This window comes from Dipteris shenzhenensis, chromosome 16, assembly GCF_047967505.1.
Source record: "Dipteris shenzhenensis isolate YYH24624 ecotype China chromosome 16, Dip_SZ_1.0, whole genome shotgun sequence".
NCBI lineage: Eukaryota > Viridiplantae > Streptophyta > Polypodiopsida > Gleicheniales > Dipteridaceae > Dipteris > Dipteris shenzhenensis.
In genome coordinates, this window is record NC_141611.1 from 32,323,589 (window position 1) to 32,350,448 (window position 26,860).

The window sequence follows — 26,860 nt, forward strand, 5'->3', positions numbered from 1 at the left end:
GATACTATGGAATTGCCATTTGAAGCTCATGTCCATTGTGTCCATTCACAATGTTAATCTCCTATTATCCTTTGAACTGAAGTCTATGATGCACCTGAAAGAAAAACAAGAAAATAAATTAGTCATAGAAATGTATAGAAGAGCATAGATGTAAATGGAAACTATGTACATGAAATTTTGAAAACCCATCTCCCCACCCGACACACACACACGCACGCATGCATGGATGCATGTATTCACACACACACACACACACACACACACACACACACACACACACACACACACACACACATGCACATAGATGCACGCACACACACGCACACCATACACACCCACACATGCATGCACACCCACACACATGCATACACACCCACACACATGCATACACACCCACACACACACATGCCCACCATGGATTATTCTTTTGAGTTAGTTTCGTTAAGAAGAGAAACTTTTATATTTGTATCGAAAGATTGTATGCCCTAATAAAAATAATTGTTTGAAACATTTGCCAGGATTTGAAACTTTTATGTGAAAAAATAAAAAGTTTCTCCAAGATTTACATCTTTTACTTCAAATTTCATAAGAAAATATTAAAAATGTACTCTTTTTTATCAATTTTGTGAAACTAAACAAACTAGCTCGATAAACTTTTGCTAAAATTTTATATTAATATATAGGGATAGCTTCAATAAAAACATCCATGATGCCCACACCCACACACCCTCCCAACAAACACACATACACACACGCGCACACACACACACACACACACACACACACACACACAAAACTCTCTCTCTCTCTCTCTCTCTCTCTCTCTCTCTCTCTCTCTCTCTCTCTCTCTCTCACACACACACATACACACACACACACACACGAATGCTAGCACATGTGAACGCATGTGCATGCATGCAAGAATGCGCATGTGCACACACACAGGCATGCACACACACACATGCATGTGCACGCACACATATTTATGTGTTATCTTACCTTTTGAATGTGTGTAAGCATTAGAGATATATACCTAGAGTAATGTCAAGGAGTTTGTTGTTGTGAAGTCACAAAGGCTCATAGAGCAGAGATGGACATCACAAACACCTTAGGCACGCTAAGAGGACTACTAGTCTATGAGCTCTCAAAGCTACCTACACATGATTAACAGTTGCAAATGCCTCAATGGTATGTTACAATGACCAAGATGGATGTTTTATTTGAGGTGGCACAAGACTCAAAAACTTGACATGGAACTCCAAAGAGAACAGTTGCTTGATGTAATAGTTTGTGGATAGTAGAAGCATTGAGTGCTAGAGGGAAATTGCACAATAACCAAGGAGGGTGTCATGGCATTTATTGAGGGCAATTGTGAGAAAATACATCAAAGAGTGTTGGGCATAGAAAGATGGAATGAACAACTAACATATGATCCATAGACCATGCTATAAGTCAAAAAGTTGTGTCTCATCTCAAGTACTACACTAGGACCAGATGAGAAGATTGCCAAAAAGACAACATATGATGAGGGAAATTCCAAGTCATTGGATATCTTCATGGCATACTACGTCTTTGCACAAGTGATGAACCTGGCACTTGCAAAACATGGTTGGTTGAAACTGCCAATATATATTCATTAGTGAGCAAGTGCCAATATATATTCATTGGTGAGTAGGTTGAACGTAGACTCACAATTGGTAAACACACACACACACACACGTGCACGCACATGTGGATGCACACACACACACACACACATAGTGAAGAGTTAAAAATGACCAATGTTATTGTGATTAATTTGAATGTGTGTGATATGATCTATTAACAATAAAATAGAATAAGAGTGCATATGGTTGAGGTGACAAACTTTCGCAAGTAACCACCCTGCCATGTGGATGGCCCATGAGTGCATTCTTGCATGTAGTATATTCCAAGAGAAAAGCTCGATGAGTTGAGGTGATATTTATGCATATTCTAATCACTCAATAGTGTAACTCAAAGTATCAATTTAAAGCAATAGTAACCTTGTGTGTCTTGCTTGGCCAAAACTTCACATAAGGTAAGGGATTAGTACAAATGGAAAATTTTGTAACAAAAAAGATTACATTGATGACATTTGCACTTATGCACCATGCATGGTCAAGAAAGCTCATCTTGTGTGTCTTGCTCGATCAAAACATCACGTTAAAAATGGCAAAAGAAGGATGGGATACATTTGCAAAACTTTATGCACCAAAGAAACATTGAGAATTGAATGAATCATTTGCATAAGTTTAGAGAATTAAGCATACCAATATGTGACTTGTAGTAGCTAGAGAAAACATGAAGTCGAAAGAGCTAGTTCAAGTCATTAAGATATTAGGCCAATGCAACTAATAACTATCCAGCCAATAGATCGATGGAAGACTTGTGATCAGTTTTGCCAAGTGAAGACTGAGGAGCCTAAGCTATATAAGCAATAATAAGGGAGCATCATCTTATATGGCGAGTTACAGAAAATAGTCTTTTGAAATGATGCCATTAAAAGGATTAGGGAACTATTTACAAACTCCAAAGGCAACTCAAGGCAAGGGATTAGTAATTATGATAATTGTATAAAAAAGAAATAGATGTTTGCACATACGCACCATGCATGGTCAAAAATGATCATCTTGTGTGTCTTGCTTGCTCAAAACATTACATTGAAATGGAAGTGAAAGAAGCGACATGATTCCCACCTTTTGAATCAAAGAACATTCCAAAGTATTGAGAATCAAATCAATCATTAGTCATCCAAAAGTTTCAATATTGAAAGACAGAATACATAGCGTGCAATAGCTAGAGAAACCATGAAGCTTGAAGAGCTACCTCAAATTTCTGAACATATTAGGCTAGGGCAACTAATAGCTATCCAAACAATAGATCATTGGAAGACTTGTGATGAATTTTGCACTAATCAAAGACTTAAGAGCCTAGGCTATACTAGCAAGAATAACGGAGCGTCATCTCATCTGACAAAAAATGGACTTTCAGAATGAAGCCATTAAAAGGATTAGGGTGCTATTGACAATACTCCAAATGCAACTCAAGGTAAAGAATTAGTACCTATGGATAATTTTATAGGAAAGAAAGATTACATTGATGATATTCAAACAATGTCTGATGCTTACAAAACACATTTAGTAATGCATGACCAACACTTCTTTTCAAATATATTTTGATAATATATAAAAGTGCCACCATCTCTTCATTGATGTTGCCAATATGAAGGAGACATATTCAATATAGTCTTCTTAAAAGGTGTTGCTAGGAGAGGATTTTCATCTTGTGGAGCCTTCCATCGAGTCTGTTGCTAAGAGGAAGCCGATGCATCTATGACTGTGAACTTACAACAATGCTAATGAGAATGGCTACTATAGATGCATATGCCTACTCTTCCTAAGAACACATGCAAAATCATCACAAGAAAAGATCTTGCATATGACAATCATAAATGCTTTTCTCTCACTAGCACCTTCATCTGGAGGGGAATATCAAGGAGACATCCAATATACTTTTCTACTTAAAACTTATGCAATGCCTCACACCGACTCTTTATTGAGAGTGGTAGGGTCGCATTTGCACCCCATGTGATCACCAGTAGATCCAATCAAAGGAGCATTCACTTTTAGATGCCTTGTTTACTATGACTTCAGAGGTCACTATCATTGCCTCTTCAAGGATGGTTTCAAAACCCTATTCAGCCTCCTGTCTAATCCATATCAAAGATGTTTGCCAACCTTCATCCACGAGGTTAACCGACACAAGGTGCGGTTGCTCTCGATATGTAGACACACATGTAATATAGCCAAACTCCTCTCAAAGCATGATCACTAAATCTTTTCAACCAAACAACATCAGACAACGGATGCAAGGACCCAAACCAAAGATACGAGAGACTTGTCATTGCTTCTTCAAGGATGATTTCATATCCCTATCCAATCTCTTGTCCAACCAAGACTAGCGATGTTTACCAACCTTCATCCACGAGGCTATCCGACACAAGGTGCGGTTGCTCGGAGCATGTAGGCACAAGGTATATAGCTAGACCTCTCAAAGCATGATCACTTAATTTTTTCAACCAAACAACACACAACAAATGCAAGGACCCGAACCAAAGAAATTTTTTCAGCCAAACAGACGACAAATGCAAGGACCCAAACCAGAGATACGACAGCTTGTCAACGGACTAGACACGTGTCATACTAGGGGGCCTTCCCTCCATGCTCACCAGACCAAAGACACGATCCACAAGAGTGGCAGTGATGTTTGTTCACCATAGGGCCATCCATAGCCAAGAGATGCAACAAATTGACAATCCATCACAAGCCTTATGCCACCACAATAACCTGACACAACACCCCCACCAACTCTCATCGCCTGTGCTCAAAGTGTTTCTATATATTAGTGCCGCAATGATCATGATTATGGTTTTTTCTTTGTGTATTCATCATGGGAGTTGATGCCTGTTTAGTGGCTCCACCCCTCAACTCATTGTATCAAGTTCTTTTAGTCTCATAGACCCTTTGGCCTTTTAATAAACTCACTCTTTCTTTCTCAAAAGTTTAGTGGTGGGTTTGGATGCATAATGTGAAGCCTTTAAAACCTCATATTTCCATTCAAACCTACAAACACATTAGGTTCCAATATGATTTACAATGCACCCAGGAATGGATGACGATTGCATCAGCAAAGGAAAAGACATATGCCTTGATGGATACATGATTGCATGCACTAGCAAAGGGAAAGGTATAATGGATGCCATATCCCTACTCTTACAAAATCATCATAATCATGCCTTTTGCTCCTAGAAAGCCTTCATATGGAGGAGAATATCGACGAGACATCCAATACACTTTTCTACATAAAACTTTTGCAAGAGTTAGTGGTGGATTTGAACGCATAACGTGAAGCCTTTAAAACCTCACATATTTCCATTCATATCTACAAAAATACTTAGTTCCTATATGATTTATAATGTACACATGAATGGATGGATTGATGACTGCATAAGGGAAAGGTATATGCATGAATGGATGCATGTACATACATATGCATGTATACATGTACAAATGCATGCAAGTATAACTCTTTTTTTTAACATAATAACCAAAACCAGTATGTCAGCATACTCAAGACATTATAGTCACTGAAACACATTGCGCGAATAGCTCTCCAGCTTTCTACAACCAAAACACAACTTGCACAATCATCTGGATGTAGTAATAAGCTGACAAATGGTCCATGCAACAAAATCTCCTTTTCCCACTCTTTGGAGGCGAGGCCTTACAGTCAAATACCCAGCTAAAAATGCCGAAAGCTAGCAAGGAATCCAATTCTTGAAACTGTGCATGGACATATTCCTAAGATTTGCAATAAAAGAGTACATGACTAGAAATATGGAGTCATGGACAACATCAAAGAAGGGGCCAGGGCCAGCCAGACTGTTATAATATCCCATACAATCAAATGCCTTACACTACACTGCTCATCCAAGCATTTATACATTAAACAAAATATAGATTATATCGTTTTTATACGAGTACAATTTCTTGTCATCTCGGTAGGCTCTCTGTCAAGGCACTCTGCAGCTCATATAAATGCCCTGAGCTCTATGAAGCAGATCTCTCTGCTGCTTCACATAAAAGCAACCTCCATGCCAGTATGGAAACAGAAGTCTAGATTGCCGTTGTTCCATTTGCAAGTTTTAAGAAAACGTAATTAATGCATGTAAACCATTACTGTCATAAACCAGACTCCTATGTCAACTTACATTGAATCTTTCCCAAGAGAAACGGAGCACGAATAAGGCGCTGAGGCTGTACTATGCATGTGGAAAATTCCCAAGAATTGCAAATAAGAAATTGCCTTTACAAAGTTGGACCAAGATCGAAGGTTCACGGCATGCACACAAAAAACACGAGTCAAATGCATCTTGTAAAATAGTGTCCACTGACATAACCTCCAGTCATTGATCGCTTCACATTTGCTTCAAACTGTTTTGGGTTGTCTCTCAAGACATCTGCAGCTTCTCGGTTTAGAGGATCATCTGGATTAGGATCCTGCAATACCAAATAGATATCAGCATCATACCTGTGATGCCTCTCTGCTGCAATAAATTAAGGGCAAAAATATCTCTAGTGCATGAGCAACAAATAAGTGATGAAAGTTACAAGGCTGGTAAAGGCAAATGAGCTATATAAAGCTCTTAATTGAAACATCATGTTTTCAAAAGATGTGGAGCAGAGAAAAGGAGGGGACGGAGAGAAGATGCCTAGCCAGTGATGGCACAGTTATTCTATACGAGTAATATATGGTAAACTCACCAAAAACAAATACTGCAACCCATAGATGATAGAATTTATGCTCAAAACTGGTTTCCAGTCTTCTCGCAATATGTTTAGACAGACATTGCCCTCCAGATCTATATTTGGATGATAAACCTGTCAAAAAACCATTTTCCATCTGTAAACATTACTAGGGCATTGCATGCTCTGAAGCCACATCACTGCACCACATCAAAACCACTGTTTTCATTGAAGTATTTTGAAGATGCCGGACAAACATGTTGTCACTGAGCCACATCAAAATCACTGTTTTCATTTAAGTATTTGATGATGCTGACAATTAATTTTCAAAACAGTGTCAAGGAATTCTCCTACTACTTCAGCCAACAAATACCTTAGTCTTGCATTTGACTTTTGGTGCTTCATGTGGATAAACCGGTGAAATACTGAAGCTGAAGACAAACGTGCCACCCCTGTATAACAGTGATATTACATCGACAAATGGCACCCCTTGAGTATAAGTAATTTGAACCTCCACAACCAAAGCATTAGTCCTTTGTAATAGAATATTTACAGAGCCAGATGTTAAAAATGGGGACTAGAAGACTTACTGATAATAGCCCTCATCAGGCCGAATTGTGATTTCAAAGTTTAAAAGATCATCCTTCCCATTTGGAAAGGTGATGGAAGTCGTTTTCGCCAAATTCAACTCAGTAATATCTGCCCACAAAATCAAAAAGGAATGGTTAAAACTCACAATTGATCAGGTACCTGTCAAGCCAAAATCACTTCTAGAGAATCCACAAATACAGCATTGTCACTTTATCCTGAGACAAATTGAAAGCCATCACACTTAACAGATGACTACAAGTACATATCCAGATGAATCCAGGAGCATGCCCAATCAATCTCATGACCACAAGGTTGAAAACCATAACCTCTGTCAACATAGCAGGGACTAACCACATATGACATGCCCACCAACGTCATCAGTATAGACCAGAGTATAAGCATATCTCTCACACAGAGCTTCTGTTGGGAAGGGCAGACTCAGCACTAAAGGAGAAAGAACCAAAAAGTAGTCCACATCAAGCTACAATTGCTTGTGAAGACTATGGTATTTCATTTTAGTCTCTCCTAAACTAGCATTTCTAAGTTAGAAGACAGCAAAGAGGGCATTGCACCATGTAAGAAAAAAATAATTTATGGCAATATCGCACTACTAAGTTCAATGTTGAGCATCATCAAGTTGTAGAGATTACTACTTCATTGTAGAGAACTTGACTCCAATAACCACACAAGAGCTAATTCGAGTCTTTACAAGTGCATAGAGAGAAAGATAGAGACAGTAATTGAACTATGCTCAAGAGAGTAGAAACAGTTCTTGTACAAAAGGTGTGCACGGTGTGCCACCATCTAACAGCAAGGTCATGAGAAAATTTAATAACAAAGTTAGAGATTTACTCAAGTATAACAAGTTAGAGATTTACTCAAGGTCACATCCGACCTAGTCATCGTTTGTTTGCTCCTCCAATGCTCCTTGTGGGAAAAAGAATTAAGTCTATGCACCACTATATTGACTAAAGAGCTCTTAACAAGCTCACCATCAAAAACAAGTACCCATTGCCTCGTATTGATGGCCTTTTGGATCAACTGTTACATGCAACACACTACGGCTAGATTTTCTGACAAGCTTCTCCCTAGTTAAATGAAACTGCACTTCAATCTGCGTAATTCCCTCTTACACCAGATGATGCAAGCTTCTCCCTAATTAAATGGAACTCCACTTCCATGTGCTTGGTTCTTGCATAGAACACGACATTTTTAGCCAAATGAATATAGTTCTACTATCACAAAGCATAGCTGTACTTTCAATCTATGGAATTCCAATCTCTCTCAATAGAAGCCTTAACTATGTAAGCTTCATACAATCATTTGCTTCGTACTGCAGATAATTCAATAATTTGTTGCTTCTTACTGTTCCACTAATTTAGCCAATCTACATTTGTAAAGCCATGAAGACCTCTGTCTTCAACTTTAGCAAAAACAAGCCCAAAGTACATTGTTGCTTCTTAGATATTTTGTGAATCTTTCTGGCGCTCTCCAATGTAACACACACACACATCACTTTCCTTTCTGAAATAATAGAGATGTGGAGCAGCAAATCTTTTCTTCAACACTCTAAGGATATGTGCATCTATCCTAGCATACCATGATGGGTGCCTGCTTCAAGCCCATAAAGAACCTTTTTCAATTTGCACACAAGCTGCTCCCTCCCTTTCTGTACAAAGCCCTCATGTTGCTATGCATAAACTGATAACCACTGATAGACCATGGAGCCTCAGCTTGTAACATGACAACTTCTAAAAGAAGTTATCAAGTTACAAAAATTCAACATGAGGATTAAAATAATTCAACCAAAACTCGATCCCAAATATCAAGGGTGTGCCCGATGCTCTAGACAATATGGATGCTTTTTAGGTGAGATAGCATAAGTTAAAGAGATTAAAAGACCTTGATCTACAAGCAAAGTCACCAAATTAGACGACCTCGAAGATAGTGTAAATGTCAAGGTGAAAGACTTGTTCTTATCTCTGTTCTCCCACAAGCAAGAGTCTATAGAATAAGATTTATGCCCATTAAGTCTTTAACCTCTAAAACCAAAGGCTATAGTCCACAAGTTAGGTAAATAGATTGAAAAAGTCCAATCTTGTGTAGTTACCTTTTTGCACTCTCAATTCTCCTGCACTTTGCTTTTTGATAGGTGCTCTTCCATTAGCACTCTCTGCAGCTTCCTTTTGCTTTTGTTTCACACTAAATAGCTTGATCATCTTTATAGTATAAGGCTGCATGAAGACAAGCAGAACAAAAAAGCAAACATAACTTAGAGATCTCAAGCAATGATGGTACAAAATATATCAAGTCTTCATAACAACCTAACATCAAAGCACAGTTTTCAAGGAATGCTCTGAATATGTAGACCAAATATGTCATAGTTACAAGGGGATGAGAATGGAATTGGAAAAAAAGGAACAACATTGGAATGCCACATCAACAAATGACATGGCATTGAACTAACACCTCAAACCGAAACAGCAATGGGGATGGGACACCGTTTTCATAGATACGTATATGCAAACCACGAATACAAAACTTTAAATTTTAAATATCAATGAGACAACTAAAAAGTTTTCAAGAGCCAAGAGTCAAATTACATAAGGAAAAGGAGACTCCTAGAATCTTAAATTGAAATCACCCTTTCATCCCAGACTCCACACACTAGACCTAAAGTACTAAAAAGAGACAATTGATTCAACATTGCTAAAAGCTAAGTTTGTTATAAATTTCATAAACAAAATATAAGCATCTGTCAATAGTTGTTAGTAAGGGCTGGTAACAATACACTACTCAAACAAATTTAAGCATTTCTTGATATTAACTAATAGAGGTAACAATATATTACTCAAGACTCGATACACCAACACAGTGCAAAAACTAATGTTCTAAAAATCCTTCTAACATCCTAAGACCAAATACCAAATATCAAAACGAAACTCCCAAAAGCACGATGCAAACCTATCAAAATGCAAAGCTCCAAAGTCATGTCTAGGGTCTAGACTCCTTTCTTCAAGAGAACTTACAAGGATGACAAAGGGGCTTGATGCCTTTAGGAGGATGGGTGTGAAAAGAGCCATGTGGGCACAACTAATGGATGCCCTTCCTTCAATTTTTAAAATGACAAAGGAGAGAGAGAAAAAGAGACAACGGATGAAGGGAGTTTGTGAGACAACTAAGTATTCTCTACCTACTTGTGCGCACATGAGTGCAACAAGATACATGATTTGTAGTATCTTGGCAATTATGTTCCACATTAGATAACTTGTAGTCGCAGTTGGTGATTGATGTGTTCTTCTGACATGGTGTCTGAGATTTTGTTGTGAGCTAGAGATACATGCTTAGGTTATGCAACATGCTACCACGGCCTGACATTCTATTACGCAGATCTGCTTCTACAGACTACAACTAAAGGTGAAGCCCCCTTGCTCTAAGAAATCCAGTCCAGTGTGTTGTAATTAAGTGAGTTACAATGGGATCAGACTTTTTTGGTTGACAAAGTTGTCAAGGAATCTATAGAGGCATCCATGGCATCTCGTATGCCTATCCCTTACTTTCATGAGAGGAAGATGCTGGATGGGACTAGCTATCCTATAAAAAAGATAAAGATATCGAGTCACATGGTGGCAAGCCTTAAGGGGTGTTGATTCCAACCCTAAAATTAGGTGGATGTGTCAAGCAAGGTTGCAGATCTAGCCCAAGTCAAAGATTTGGGTCCTTAGGGATGCTGAGGCACTATCCATGGTCATTGGAATGATTGCAAATCGGTGCTTCCGCAATTCAATAAGCAGTTGTGAGGCTTGGAACATATGGTCAAGGTGAAGATTCTCAAAGATTAACTAGTGGCAGGTGGTCAAACGGTTGATAGCAATCAAGTAGTCATGTTGCTTATACCATGAAGCTTCAATGGGCTAGTGACTTCGGACAGTTAGAGAAGGTCGAAGCCTCTCATCTTTGAGGATGATGTTAAAAAGTGAGCTTGATGTTGCAAGACAAAGGAGACACCAAGAACGCATTTATTGCTTCCAAAATAGGGAAGGGTAATAGGAAAGGCAAGTCTAGCAAGGGTCGGACTCTTCTGAGAATAAGAGTAAGAAAAACAGTTAGTAATATGGACATCTTGTGTGAGACTGCAAAAAGGAGAAGGCAATCAAAAAAAGGGCGACCAGCCTAAGGCAGTCTAATGATCAGACAACTAATTTGGTGTTTAAAAAGGAAGAGTTATTCTTGGTGGTTACTCCAAATAGCCTCCGAATGGGATTCATTGATCTAGGTGTGACAATGCCATTCGACAACATAAAGCAGTAAAGATCTCGCCAACATGAACAAGCCTTCTCTCAAAGATACATCTCCACAAGGGTAGCTCAAACATAGACATGATGGTTGGTTTCGATTAAATGCAACTCCCACCTACAGAGCCAAGAGCGCACATAATCAAGTGCACACTCCTCCCCTGATTACACTTGAGGAGAAGATGACATCCCATTGTAAACGCATCTGGATGCAACGAACCTATTGCTACATAGTCTATATCTGCTGGAATAAACTTGTAGCACCTAAGCATCTATCTGGAGAACCTACACAGTTAGTGTTGCAAAAGGTCCAAGAGCATCAAATGGGGGGTTTCCCCCACATTTGCATCCATAAGGTATTTATGAGTTGCTCAAAACATGCATAAAACAACAAATAAACAATCCTACTAAATGGTAAAGTTTCGAAAGAATCCATACATGAAATCATAAACAGAGAGATTCCAAGACAAAGATAACTACTATGAAGCGCAAAGAGAGTTAGAAAGAAAACATGAATCCATAGTCACCAAAAATGTTTTGGAATGTAGACATGTAAAAAAAATTAGGAAAGTTCCAAAACGTGAGTTTGTACTTTCGAGCCCCATAATGTTATAATATGTCCCACATATATACGGTATATTCAAATGATGCTAAATATGCAGAATTCTCAATTGTATAGCCCCACACAACGGCATACAATGCATAGAAATATAAAACATGTTAGACATTCAATGAATTCGAATCAACGTTTGTATCCAAAAAATACAGCAAGACCCAAAAATACAAATCAAGGGCAACACCCATGCATGCATGCAAACATTTCGTTGGAAAAGGAACACTTCGAAAAGTGTTGCAAGTTTTGAAACATTTCTCTGTCAGAGAAACATGTTTTGTTGTGAGTATGCACGAATTGTAAACTAAACTACTACGATCACATGTGTATGCAACACATGCCACAAAACATGCAATCAAAATATCTCAACACGCCTAGAGCTTCTCGCAAGAGAAAGAATGAAAGAAGGAGAGCACAAACACAAGACTTTCTTCCTTGCTGCAAAGAGATATTTGTAGACAACCAAGGTGGTCTTGTTTGTAGGAAAGAGGCCTTGATACACTACAAGAAGCTAGACTCAAAGCGATCTCCTAGAAAAAAGGATAGCATGAGCTACTCGCAGCAAATGTGATGGCTATGAGTGGGAAAATTAGAGAAAGAAAGAAAGATGTATTAATGCCTGCAGAAGGCCCCACAAGCCTATGAGAGAAAGTACAAGCAACAAAAAGATGACCACCACATCTGAATAACAAGAGAGTCCAGGAAGTGCATATGTAGCAACTCTCCCAAGTTACTATAGGCATAGCTACGGTCTACCTACTAATACCGTAATAGAATGACTTTAATTACATCAGTTTAGGACTGAGAGTCTTAGGCCTAGATGTGAAATCCCAAGTCCATTTCTGTGAACCACCCACTTGCCTGCTTTCCTGACTTCCTTCACTTTAGTGAGTTCAATGATTCTTTGCTTACGTTGGGTCAAAATGCGTTCCTCTGATATCCAAATCTGTGTGCCCAAAATGGTTTGTCTAAGAATCTTCACCCTTGCTGCCCAAAATGAGAACCTACCCATATAATTTATAGCTTGAAGTGGTTTCCACTGCAGTGACATTCGAAATTTTAATTTCATCCGGCCAACCTATGATATTTTCTCTTTGAGACATGTGATTTTATCATGTGTCCTCCCCCTCGCCAAAACAGCTATCCAGCACTCCCCCTAAGCATACAATAAGTCTATTATTTGCTCTAGTTTCCTATTCTTTTACTTCCATGTAAAGATCAGCTTTGTTCACCTTCTTGCTGACATCCGTGAACACCTCTTGTTTCATTGAGCTTACTTGAGTTGTGATCATTTCTTGGACCATAGACATTAAACTTGACTTCAGCTGAAATCGTTCCAAACAAGTGAAGGTTGGCCATAGCAAAAATCCCCTTAAAAGGAAGTGCCCTCTAAATTTGAAAGCCTCAAGGCTATCACCTGCAATGAGCAAGCTGCTCAAAAGCTGACACAAAATGTGCAGGTGTCAGCAAAAGCTTAATGTGTCAAGGAGCCAACAAAGGACCTTCTTCGGCTTCCTGGATTTCAGCTCTTTCCTGGTCAAGAGCCCTGTGCATGATGTCCTGATCAAGATGAGGCATATCAAGCTGTAAATGAAGCTGAATATCATGCTGCACATGTGGCTGCAAATGACCAACAGACGGAGGAGGAGCAACCTCAGATGTGACATCATCATGAGCATCTCATGGAAACAAAGGCATCAAGCTTTCAACTGGGGCATCAACCACGGGCTGTTTTTGACAGTCCAGCAAAGGCATAGTGGAGGATTCATCAAATACAACATCCCGACTCACAAAACGCTTGCCCGTGCAAGATTGGTAAAGCTTATAGCCCTCGCTCTCTCAGCTATACCCAATAAAAATGCATTTGACAGCTTTACCATCCAACTTCGTGCGTGTCTGAGAAGGCACATGGGCATATGCTAAGCATCCAAAAGTCCTCATGTAAGTCATGGGCTTATGACCCGTCCAAGCCTCATAAGGTGTGATGGTCTTTAATACCTTTGTGAGACATATGTTCAAAATGTAATTAGCACACATAACAGCATTGAACCATAACTTGTAAGGCAAATGTTCAAAATGTAATTAGCACACATAATGGCATCCAACCACAACTTGTTAGGCAAGTGCTTGCCTTTCAACATACACCTAGCCATCTCCATCACTGATCTATTCTTCCACTCAGCCACGGGATTCTATTCAAGAGTGTAAGGCACCGTGCACTGATGATGAATGCCATGTGAGGCCAAAAAAACAGCTAACTCCTTTGACATATATTCACCCCCCCCTGTCTGTATTAAGGTGAGCAATGTGCATCCCACTCTCATTCTCAGCCGAGGCAATAAAATGCCTAAAGCATGTAGAAACTTCAGATTTGGATTTCAATGCAAAATTCCAAGTATACCTGGTCAAGTCATCAATGAACGTCACAAAATAATAGAATCCCCCAAGAGTTGCAACCCGCATAGGTCCACAAACATCACTATTAACCAAATAAAGCTTGCGTGCAGCACCAACTCTCCAATCCTTGGGAAATGCAGTACGGTGCATCTTACCAAGCAAGCAAGGTTCACAACCATGCTTTGAAGGCATGCATTTTGGGAAGATCAACAACAATACCATCCTTATATAACTTCACCAAAGCCCCAAAGTTTAGGTGTGCAAACCTCTCATGCCACAATATCTGCCATGGTAGATGAATCAACAGCAAAGGCATGTGCATCTGCAAGTCCAGCATCATCCAAGCATCTGTCATAGGCATCGAGTCTATACAGTCCTCTAGTCAATGTCCCAATCAAGACCATGGTAAAGGCATGTGTAGCATCATACTGACACACATCTAACTAAGAAAGCCCAATCCTGGTCTTGTGCAAAATTAGCCGGCTCATGTCGATATTCTGCACTAGGAGAACGAGATACTGCAAGACTAGATTCTTTCTTCTTCTTTCCATATGCAATTCTCTTCCTGCATTCAAAGATATCAAGCCCAAGTTTCCTGCAATAGTTGCATCTCTTCTTCTTCTTGTTACCCCTCGAAGAAGAGGCACCATGGGAGTGACCAGCCTATGAATGAGGCGGTTTACTAGGTGAAACCTTGCCTTTGCCTTTGTTTTTATGCTGGGCAGCCAAGGCTTGATCACTAGCCATAGAAGCATTACGATTTGCAAGGCTTTGTTCCTCCTGAAGGAGAATAGCAACCAGCTGGTCAAAGGAATAATGATTTGCATTGCCACCTGCAACCAACCTCAATGTAGTAGCAAAGCCCTGATAAGAGTCAGGCAACCCATCAAGGGTATTAGAAACAAGCTGAGAATCATGTATCACCTCATCAATATTAGCCAATTGCTCCTTCAAATCCTTCACACTAGTAAGATAGGTATCCATATTACCACCCTCATCAAGCTTCAAGTCCTTCAGCTGCTTGCGGAGATAGGCAACCGGCGCCTCATTCTGCGCCTGATATAAGGATGCAAGCTGATATATACCTAGATGAATCCGGGAACATTCCCAAACTCATCCTCTAAAAACACAACATAGTGCAGCTTCAATCTCATGATAGTCACTCACAAGGTTGAAAACCATAAACTCCATCATGCATAGCAGGGACTAGCTACTATGACATCCCCACTGACGTCATCAGCGCCCAACAGTGGGTGTAGACCATAGTATAAAAATATGCTCTCACACATACAAATCCACACACCCACACATACTTGAGCATCCATTTATACAAAGTCTTCGTACTGAGTTTCTGTCGGCACTCCGGAGGTGAAGGGCAGACTCAACCATGATGAAGGCTAGCACTAAAGGAGAAGGCTAATCAAAAGGTAGTCCAAAATCTCTTCATTCAAGCTACAACTGCTTGTGAAGTCTAAACATTTTCATTTTAGTCTCTCCCCAAGGAGCATCTAAATCTAAACCTAGCTGATAGGGCAACGCACCATTTAAGAAAGAAAGAATTATCACAATAACAGCAGGCCGCAACTTGGACGAAAACTTCACAAGGATGCAAGCTGATCCCATGCTTGCTTTGCTGTCTTGCAAGACCGGATATAAGGGATAATAACCCTTTTAACTGAAAGAGCAATCAAGGCATGTGCTTTGGCATCACGACCAGCCCACTGAATCTGCTCTATGTAGGAGGTAAAGTACCTATAGTAGAAGATGCAACTGCTCTAGCATGAGACCCATCACATGAAGAGCCCGAAAGAGTACGTGTAGTACTAGAGATAGGAAGTGGAGCACCAGAAGCTGCATCACGTGTAGGCCTGGCCTCAGAGCCTGAAACAATGTGCCACAAATTCTTGGCAACCAATACATGCCCCATCAAGTATGACCACATGGGGTAGTTAGTGCCAGCAAGCTTGTCCTCAGCCCCAAGCATCCCAAACAAATCATCGTAGCTATTAGTCATGATGCTGAAATTGAAGACAAATGCACCAACTGGCAAAGCAAATGAGAGGAAGGAAACCTCTCAAAATCAAGTGACAAGTGCTCCAGAAGGAGGAAGCACTTTGGAAATGAGAGGAGAGTGATGGAGGGAGACTCGCGGCCCGAGGCAAAGGTAAGCCAGATGAGAAGGATAGGTCTCCGGATCACTTCAACAAGCTCCAAAAGTCTCCAAACACTAGCACCCAGCACAAGACAGCTCTGAACAACTGAAAAGACTTTGAATCGGCTGGCACGAATCCCAAGGCAAACCATATAGCAATAATTGCTCTTGTTGCACGGCTCCTGTACTACAATAAATGCACCGTACATAGTTCGTACAGTAGTTGCAAACCTGTACAACTCACACGTGTGACGAAATCTGCCCATACAAGCAATAAATGCAGCCGCATGCAGTCCATATAGGCCATATAGACTGTACGAACTTCCATACAGTCGGCGGCTGCAGGAGACAGGTTGAAAATGGCTGTAGGAGGATGGAAACACGATGAAAATTGCAGCAGATTCTCCAAAATGCAGTCTTCCCACAGTGGAAATGCTTGGAGAAGCCTCGGACGTGCACACATGTGGAAATACCTAGGAAAATGAGCCGACCAGCAGAGGAATAGGCTGCCAAACAGCTCCCAATGGCTCCAACAGGACTTCAAGTGGCTGGAAATGGCTAGAGGGTGGCTAGAGGGTGGAACCCTGACCTGCTATGATACCACTGTACGCTAGGGCAAGCAATGGAAGCTCAAAAATGGATGAGATGTTGTAATGAGTTCTTGCAAAACTGAGTGTGGAGGCTCAAGAGAAACCGTAGGGCTAAATTCCCTAACGGACTAAGTGTCCTAACTGTCCTAAGTGGTACATGTACTAACTGTACCAATTGACCTAACTAACTGTAGCTAGGCCTACAAGGCACATACCAAGGAATGAGTGGCACCTATGGATAGCCCATAGAATAGCCTAAGTTGCTGGCCTAAAATCAAAAATCAAGATTAAGGTAGAATGCAAAGAGTTGCCCACTTATGAGGATGCCTCAGAATAGCTAAGGAGAAGGAGAGGAAGCAAAAGAGGTTGACACAGATGTGTTGTGAGATGCTAGTAGTTCAGCATGTTCCTGAAATTGTTCCTCATGTGAAGATAGAAGCACAAAAGCCTGAGATTAAGGAGGAGGAGATACATCAGATGTCTGAGCTCATGAAGAATCTAAGTTTGAATCTAATTAATGGTAGGCGACAAGGTAGACCACCAAATGGTTATGGCAAAGGCGGTATGCCTTCTACAAGTGGTTCAACCCCATGGCAGACAAGTCGTGGTCGTTCATATGCACCCTACATCCAATACTTCAATTGTGAAGAGTGGGGACATTACAGCTCACACTGTGATAAGCCTCCTCGTGTTGGTGGAGGTATGTACCACTTGCCAGCAGGTTTAAATAATAGGGTGGATGACCACAATGTAGAAGTGAAGGATGTAACTCAGCCTTGTACATCTGGGATCCGTAAAGCTATCATAGAGGAAAAAGGAACAGGGAAGGCGGTTACTTTTGGTTTGCTTGAGTTGGAAGAGGAGAAAGATGTCATGCCTTTGGCGAAGAGGGATAGAGAGGAGGAAGTTGGTCCAAGTGCTAAAAAGGGGAAACAAGCCGAAGAAGTAATTACCTACTAGAGGAAGAAGAGTAGAAGGCCCAGAAGAAAATTTAAGACCTTGGATGATCCCATTGGGAAAGAGTAGGGAGAATTTGTTCCGGGGTAGGCGGTTCCGAGAATTCCAGTGGAGGTGGTGGCTCTAGTTGAGGTTCTCCGGCACCTACGATCACCATTCATACAACAAGCACAACCTCTTCAACAATTCCAAATTTCAGAAAGAACGGGAAGCTAGACGGGACAAATTATCCTATCTAGAAGGTAAAGACCCTAAGTCATTTGGTGGCCAGAAGGCTGTGGAAGATCACAAGAGGAGAGAATCCAATGCCCACGGACATTAAGGATGCAACGGGTAATGCTGTCCTTTGCTGTAGCTCCAGATGACCTCGAAGCATGGGAGGACAAGGATGCCAAAGCCCTGGTACTAATTGTAGGGACAAGGGCAGATTCAGTGATTCCTCACATCCAGAGGGCGGACACATCAGTCGAGGCTTTATTTGAGACCGGACAACAAGTACCGAATCTTAGCTCTGAATCATTAATTGTTCAATGAAGGAGATATGGTCCATGACCATCTCACTAAGGTGAGGGTGGTGAGAGATCAGCTGGCCTCAGTTGGTCAGAAGGTGGACTCAAGCCAGTTCGCCTTGCTAGTTCTTGGGATGCTACCATGGAGTCTCAAGGGCTTCGTTACAACCATGGCCAACAGAGAGGAATAGACCTCTGACTTTTGAGGAGCTGGGTACCTTATTGCTACAGGTAACAGGAGGAGGCTTGGAAGAAACTTGATGACAAAAGTGATGACAAGGCGTCGCTGCCAAAGATAAGGTCGGCAAGGGAAGCGCAAGCCTCGGTGGCAAGCCCAAGAAGGACGATTCTGAGGATGATGAGGACACTTCACAAAACAAGAAAAAAGGAAGCACAAGAAGTAGTGTTTCTATTGTGATCAGCCATGCCATTTTACAAAGGAATGCAGAATGAAGATGGCAAATCAGAAGAACAAGAAGGGGTTCCAATTCAGGTTCAGAGGAGTCAAACACTGCCAATGTGGTAGTCAGTGGAGAACCATTATTCTTGGTGACATCTCGGAGTGTTGCTGAGATCAGGTATGCAGACCCAGAAGTCACAATTAGAATGTCTGATATTGAGATGTGGGTAGACGAGAGTCGAATCTTCTGTGAAAGTTAAGGACAGCGATGAGTGCTTGGAGTATGTTTTGTTAGTATTGCTGACACAAGGGAGAATTCCGTGGAGTGCATGGTTTGCTTGCAGAGCAAGCACACAGGAAAGACAATGTTCTTTACAGACTGTGGGAAGAATCTGCTCTTCATGTGTCTCAGGAAATGCAAGATTGGAAGGAAGTGCCTTCCTAGAAGGCAGAAGGGGAAGTGTGGGTGCTTCTTCAAATCTCGAAAGCAAGGTGATCATGCATAAGGTGTACTGGAGCCAGAAGAGTACTTGCTTGGGAGTTCAGTGGGAGCTCATGGTCCGGGTTATTTAGAGACATTCTTCGGATTGTTAGAAAAGTCACTGCCCCACCTGTGAGCCCCCGTTTTGAGGGGACAAGGGGGCAGGAGACTGTAGGGGAAAAAGGGCTGAGGGTACAGCAACCTGCGTGGAGGATTGTGCCAGGCCTATATGGAGGCATCTACTACACATCAGCAGCAACCAACAGCAGCCCAAAAGGCCCTGCATATGGGGCCTTATATAGGCCAAAGGTAGGCCCAGGCAGCCATCTAGGCCCTTCTGGGGGTCGGTTTTTACAGACTCGACCGACTGGAAAAGTCGGCCAGTTCTAGGGGCTGACTGCCCTCCTATATAAACCCACTCCCTCCCCACACTTTTGTCATCACCTGCACTTACAGCCTTGCACACAGGCAAGCGCGCAGAGGGAGAAAAGTAGCTCAGCACTTGACAGCATCCTTTGGCTGTTTGTACATGCTCACCCGTTGAGTTTTTTGTCTGCCACGATTGTGAAAGAATATATCTGAGTTTTGACTATCTCTATCTCCATCTCTCTTAGTGTTGTATGAGCTAGATCGGGAGTGAGGTGTGAGTGATTCGAAACTTTTGTGAAAGTCAAGGACAATGATGAGTACTTGGAGTCTGCTTTGTTAGTATTGCTGACACAAGGGAGAATTCCGTGGACGTGCATGGTTTGCTTTGCAGAGCAAGCACACCGGAAAGACAATGTTCTTTATAGCATGATGTGGAAAGAATTTGTTCTTCATGTGTCTCAGGAAATGCAAGATTGGAAGGAAGTGCCTTCCTAGAAGGCAGAAGGGGAAGTGTGGGTGCGGTGCTTCTTCAAATCTCAAAAGCAAGGTGATCATGCAGAAGGTGTAGTGGAGCCAAAAGAGTACTTGCTTGAGAGTTTAGTGGGAGCTCATGGTCCGGGTTATCTAGAGACATTCTTCGGATATCATTTCTCGAGATGGTTCTTTTGTTGCGGACCTTGCCAGAGAGAACATGGTGCCTAGAAGACTCAAGGCTGTTCACTCATTCTGAGGGAACCACTTGGAAGATGATGGCATCTGGATTGCTCGAGTTCGAAGGCAAGAACATGACTGAAGGTGGTGCCATATGGTGCTACTTTGGACGGACTTGTGTACGAAGATGGTTCGCTTTTGTGGGACTAGACCCGGTGGACCAAGAGTCAATGGTTGAAAAGCCACAAATCAACAACGGCATTGCACTATTCCAGAGGGCTACACAACGGGAGCTTCTGGAGCATCTTCATCAACAGTTGGCATCGGACCGAGATGTCTTGGTGAGAGGGAGTGTTGGAAAGTCACGTCCCCATCTTTAAGCTCCCATATGAGGAGAGCATGGGGGAGGTACACTTAGGTCAGAGTAGAGTTTCACGTTGGTTCATTTGATAGAGATGTTGCTTTTTGACCAGGACTTCATGCTCATCTGATGTTTCTGAGCAGGTGGATATCTTGGTAGGATTGTCCTTGAGTTTATTGGTTTCGACCAATAGTGAGTTGTTTCTAGCGAGTTGACTACTACTTCTAAGTTTTCATGAGCCCTGGAGTGAGCTCTTAAAGGAAGGGGAGTATGCCATGTGCACGCTAGGGACAGGCAGCCACATGACGGGCTAGAGTGCTGTCCGTGGAACATGGGTTAGTAAGATTGCTTTTTCACTTTTCTTGGTGCGTGCTTTTCTAGGTGAGCACTCTGCCCTAGGGTATAAAGGGAGTGCCAAGGCCACACCAGCCGGTGAGGGAGCACAGCATGGAGCTACCAGCGCAGTTGTTCACCACGCGGAATGGGACGCCAAGGGTGAGGCTTGGCTTTAAAAGATGGCACTTTCCACAAGGCTCTCTAGCCTAGGCTCAGCAGGGTTGATCAAGTCAGGTTCAACATGGTTGGGTGGTGAATTGCCTGCACATGATCTTGGTGCTGTTGGCCATGGTTCGATAGGGTTAGAATTTGTGAGGGCGTGACAGCTACCTCTCTTGGATTAGGATTTTTTTCCTGGATTAACGCGTCCCATGGCATCTAGACCTCATCCAACACTAGCTCTCATATCCTCGATCAATTCGGATCTTAAATACATTTGGGAAGATCTATGAAAACCCTTGTGAAGCCTCGGCACCTTGGATAGCTCATGGAGTTGGATAGTAGTTTTTGGTCATTGTGGTATGGGACACTATGGATTATAGTTATGATTGATTAGAAATGACAACAGGGGGTATACACACAGCGGAAGGCACATAGCCCTAGAGCTCAGATAGTGGAGTTGGGGGCAGAATCACAAACTTCTTTACTTTGTGTGCTCATCAAGCAAGTGCAAGCCACCAATGGACAATGCTCCACGAGAGATATAGAACCAAAAAAATATATTTCCGTGCAAAAGGACACAATACAAAAGGAGTCCAGAGTCTCACCAAATTGTGGTGTTGTGTCCTTACCAAAAGGATGCTGTCCCAATATCTCCATGGCACTTCTAGATCCCTAAGCTTGCTTGCTCCTTGACGAGCCTCAGCAGACTTTGTCACTGTGCCTTGATCCGTGCTCCTTGGTGCCCTGAAAAGACAGCCAAGGGTCCTGAGCTATGTCCACAGCTCTTCAGCCCCATTGGATCCCGTGGATGAAGGTCCAGATTTGCTGCTCTGCTGCTCCAATCTGCAGCTTGAAGTGCTGCCTTAGTGGATGAGGAATGAGTGGGGACCCTATATGGGTCTGTGTGCTGGCCGACCTGGTTGGTCAGCCAACCAGCCAGTACAAGCCCTATATAAGGGCAAGGGGACTGCCCATTGCAGCCCCTTTCCCTGGTGCTGTTCCTGGCCCCTTCAATGGCCTACAAAAAGGTCCGAGATGCCTAAAGATCAAGTCCGAGATCTCTTATGCTTACAAAGAACATGGTGTTTGACGCAATGCTTCTAAGACATGATCTCGACAATTGTCACAGTGTGATCCTTCTATCACCTACTTCCGAGACTGTGGAATCTTATAATATTTAAGAGATTCCCAAAGCTCTTCTTGCAAATATTCCATCTCTTGAAGGACAGAGTCCAATTCGTGGAACGAGTTTTGACGTGATTTCATCCTCCAATCCCACAAGGCATGGTGTTTGACGCAATGCTTCTAAGACATGATCTCAACAATTGTCACAGTGTGATCCTTCAATCACCTACTTCCGAGACTGTGGAATCTTATAATATTTAAGAGATTCCCAAAGCTCTTCTTGCAAATATTCCATCTCTTGAAGGACAGAGTCTAGGTCGTGGAACGAGTTTTGACGTGATTTCATCCTCCAATCCCACAAGGCCGTAATCCAACGAAGGAGTCTTGTTACTATGGTGGCTCTCCATCACCAAAGACTAGCAAAAAATTGAGCTGCAAGCTGCAAGCTGCTTCAATTCTGCCCACCACGTATACAAGGAAGCACAAAAAGATGATGGCTGCAAGGAATGGTAGAGTAGAGGAAGGATAGTATGGGGGACCAGGAGTCATATAGGAGGGGAGAAGACTAATTGGCCAAGGCAGCAAAGGAATGAGAGAGGACTAATAGGCGCACAAGGACCAGGACCATAGTGGCGATGGAGGAGAGTTTTATAGAGTGGATGGACATTATGAAAAGCAGTATATGCTTTTGACCTCAAAATGCAAGGTCCGCTATTGATAGGTGCTTTTTAATAGACCCCAAAAAAAAAACTGTGATGCTCCATGTCCTCCACGGTGAACCCATGATACCAAGGAAATAGGTAGACAAGGTGCGGGCCGAGGAGAATGGGCTAGCTCTCTGCGCAATCATTATCTGAAGAGCTACCGCAAGTCAAGCAGCCTCCTTCACAGTCAATTCAATCCCACGCGTATGAGCTGGAAATCTCCTATGTGCGTCAGCATGAATCCTTCCTAGGCGTAGAGGTGGAAGCCCGCAAAGAGGAAACGACAGTGTATCGTTCCTACTTTACACATACCCCACTTGCTACTGCCATGCCTACGAACATCCTCCTAACCTTGATTCCGCATCCATAACTACCCTTCCATCGACTAGCCAGAGAAGCAATCAAAATTTGCGAAACATATAAGGAGTATACCTGACACTCCTACATGCCTCGCAACCAATTAAACCACAATCGAAACCACCATCCACAATAGGGCAGCTCTGATACCAACTGTCACACCCTCAAAGGATTTAACCGCATCAAAACCATGGCCAAGTAACACACCACCCAACCATGTTGATCAGCCGCACCTAGCCCAGGCTAGTGTGCCTTGTGGAAACTACCAGCCCCACAAGCCAGGTCTCACCCCTAGCATCCCATATCGCCTGGTGAACAACTGCGCTAGTAGCTCCATGCTCTGCTCCCTCACTTGCTAGCATGTGCAACGATGGCCCTGGCACTCCCTTTATAGCCTCAAGGAAGAGTGCTCGCTAAGAAAAGCCAAGAAAAGCACACAAGTGCCAAGAAAAGCAAAAAACCAATCTTGCTGACCCATGTTCCCACGGATAGCACTCTAGCCCATCATCTGCCTACTTGTCCGTACCATGCACATGACAATAGCGCAATTCTAAAAGAAGCTTGCGCTTTGAAAAAAAGCAGACTATTTTACACATTCTGGAGCTTGTCTTTAAGGAAAAGCAGGCTATTTGGAGCATGACGTATATAGATGGAACCTGATGCCAAAGATAATAGGCTATCAATTGCATAAACACCATATTTAGAGTTATGTGCTAAGAACAACTGGAGCCATGCTTATAAATACAAGCCAAGGGCTCAATTCACGTGTCGTAGTTAACGTCCCCTACATATCATATACATGTGGTCTTAGTAGTAGTAGGCTTGAGGCTAGGGCATGTGATATGGAACGCATGACTTGACCCTCAATGTATTATCTACCTCACGGTCTAGCCCTCAAGCTAGGGTGCGGTTCTCCTATCAACACCTATGGTTGGGTGGTGAGCCGCTAGCTCCAATCTATACCCTTGGTTATGCCTAACCCCTCATTAGACACATCCTAGATCAATATGGATCTTGGATACATCCAAACTCAACTCAAAGCCTAGCCCTTTAAGGAGCTAGACTAGCGGTCCTTAGCCACGAGGGTTAACAGCCATAGCTAATGCCATTATGTATGAGGTAATATATAACCCTAGGTTAGGTACAAGCTAACCAATTCAGCTTGCCCAGCACGCAACAACTGTATTGAAAACATGTTGAATGCAAGCAGCTCAATACTCTTGCCTCCACCAATAGCCCTCAATGCAGGGGCTATTGTCAATTGCTAGCCAAGAAATGCAACCTCTTCTTATAGTATCAGCAACACCTACCCAATTTGAATCACAATAGCCATAAAAGTGTGTGTTTCTGATGTTGCTAAGCAGCCAAATTCCACCCCTCCAGTGATTCTCCCCTGGCTCAATCACTATAGCCCACCCCTCTTGTGACTCTCCCTTTGCTCAATGGATCCCACTTGGACAACTTTCTATGGCACTATAAGAAGATGTGTAAAGAGAGCAGAAAGAGAAGAAATTATTCACCAAAAGACCCCAAAAAATAGTAATAGTTACTAGGCCTTCTAAACCATTAGCATTATGCATTATTTTGTTCAACCTAAGATGCAAACACCCTTGCTTCAGGGAGAAGGGGGCGGCAGGAGTGAGTGGAAAGAAATTACATAAAGGACAGACAGCTCTACAGCACTCAAATGGGTATGGAATATCACACAACACAGTTCCTGCTTAGCCACTGCAACTTAAATTCGAAACCAGCTTTTGATGCAATCTATGGTTTCAACCAACAAGTTGCTGCATTACAGAAATCCAATCTTTTTGCAACATGGAATATTTCAAGCTCAGTAATAAGAATCAGGAACTGTACACCTTTACCAGGCACCATGCATGTCCAGAGCAATACCATATGCACTGTATCTCTTATGCATAAAATGAAATTTATGGCAGAAATCCAAAAATAGTCTTAAAAGAACCTTACAAGACAAAAAAGGTAGCTGCTCTATATGTAAACTCCACCTGCCAAATTCAGTGAGTTAACCAATCAGGCATTTACAAAGCATTTTATAGGACAGAAATTTGAAACCAAAAACCACAGGTGCATGCGTACATGCGAGATCCGTGCATAATGAGGCCAGCTTAAAATTAGAGACAGGTGTAAAATGGGACCTATCCAAAAGTCATAAAAATCCTGAAGGCCAAACTAGAGAAGAGCAGAGCACCTGGAATCTGGGGAATTTCCTCTCAGTATAAAGTTCAAACACAGGGCACGAGGCACAGGGTGTAGCTTCATGCCAATCTCGTGCTTTGGTTAGTAAGACTTTTGCACAATCCAGTCCAAAGTAAACTGATGCTTGAAAAAGGATCCCCCAGGCTGGTCCTCACAAACACAATATTTGACACCCAACAGGGAGTGCAGCAAGCAATTTTCAAGTGAAAAGAACAAAAGAATGCCCTTGCTGACGCCTTTTGAGCTAACACTTCTCTCTAGATTAGAATAAGTGAACAAGGTAGTATTGGTGAGCTTTAAACTTAGCATCCATTTCAGACCATTCGGATCAGAATGCTGAGCATGGAGCATGATACCATTTAACAAACTCTTGCCAGGGATACTACTCACATAAATCTACAGGCTTTTGAGGTTATCTGGGCACGTCACCCACAGATGGATGATACACAAATGAATAGCAGCGAACGACAATCCTCTAAATTGAGGTGCCCAACACATCATGGCAGCAGATGATCAGATATATCATGTGACCGACCCGGTATTCTTATGTTATAACTATCAAGACGAGAGCTATAAGTGTAACAAGGTAAGTAAAATTCTAGAGAGAGGAAAGACATGAACCACCCCCATGAACCCTTCTGGAGCATGTCAACAACTCCAACTCCTCTCGAAGAAAACGGTATCTTAGGGAAGAGGACTTCACCATGTCCGCTAAAAATTACTTTACTACTAGGTGAGACGTATCCCATCTTATAAAAATTAGCTGATAGACCTAAAAATCTCGCGTGGTTAGGAAGCATGGCTTTTACGATCGTCACAAAAGCGACGATCCACGCACCGACTTTCCCGGACCAAATTCAACCAATCGCATGAATTGTGCACAAGCAAAGAACAAACCCACGTCAAGGAGAAATCTCCTTACCCCAAGAGGACCCAAAACCGTTACGATCGACTCGAGGCGCTGGCGTTAGACAAAATCGATCGTGAAGAAGCACCGCATTCGCCTCTCGCCGCGGATGGGCAATCAATCTGCAAAGTATGAAACGAAAGGCACTGAGGCAACGAGACCCACAAAGAATTACAAGGCCAGGAAAGCAAAATGGAGCCTAAAAGCGACCAGAAGAGCGTAAGGTTTTTACCCAAGAGGAGGAGAATAAACACGCACCAAGACGAGGGCCAGAAAAGGGAGATACCCAAGGCTCCCCTATAGGGTCAATCCCATTCATTATTTGGCAAATGCATCTATCTAGCTTACTCCAAAAGC

The 26,860-nt window shown here is 42.2% G+C and overlaps 1 protein-coding gene across 2 annotated transcripts; it reads right to left on the minus strand.

Moving 5' to 3' along the window:
* Positions 1-5,435: 5,435 nt before the first annotated feature.
* Positions 5,436-26,860, minus strand: RCE1 (RUB1 conjugating enzyme 1). Of its 2 annotated transcripts, XM_087387081.1 has the most exons (8): positions 26,736-26,860; positions 26,519-26,625; positions 25,348-25,385; positions 9,028-9,151; positions 6,917-7,025; positions 6,700-6,778; positions 6,345-6,461; positions 5,436-6,080 (listed from the first exon to the last, which is right to left on the minus strand). In XM_087387081.1, exons 4-8 carry the CDS (start codon positions 9,134-9,136, stop codon positions 5,943-5,945), a joined length of 552 nt encoding a protein of 183 aa, XP_087243207.1. In that variant the 5' UTR covers positions 9,137-9,151; positions 25,348-25,385; positions 26,519-26,625; positions 26,736-26,860; the 3' UTR covers positions 5,436-5,942. The 2 variants fall into 2 exon arrangements, with proteins under 2 accessions (XP_087243207.1, XP_087243206.1); XM_087387080.1 differs by lacking the exon at positions 25,348-25,385.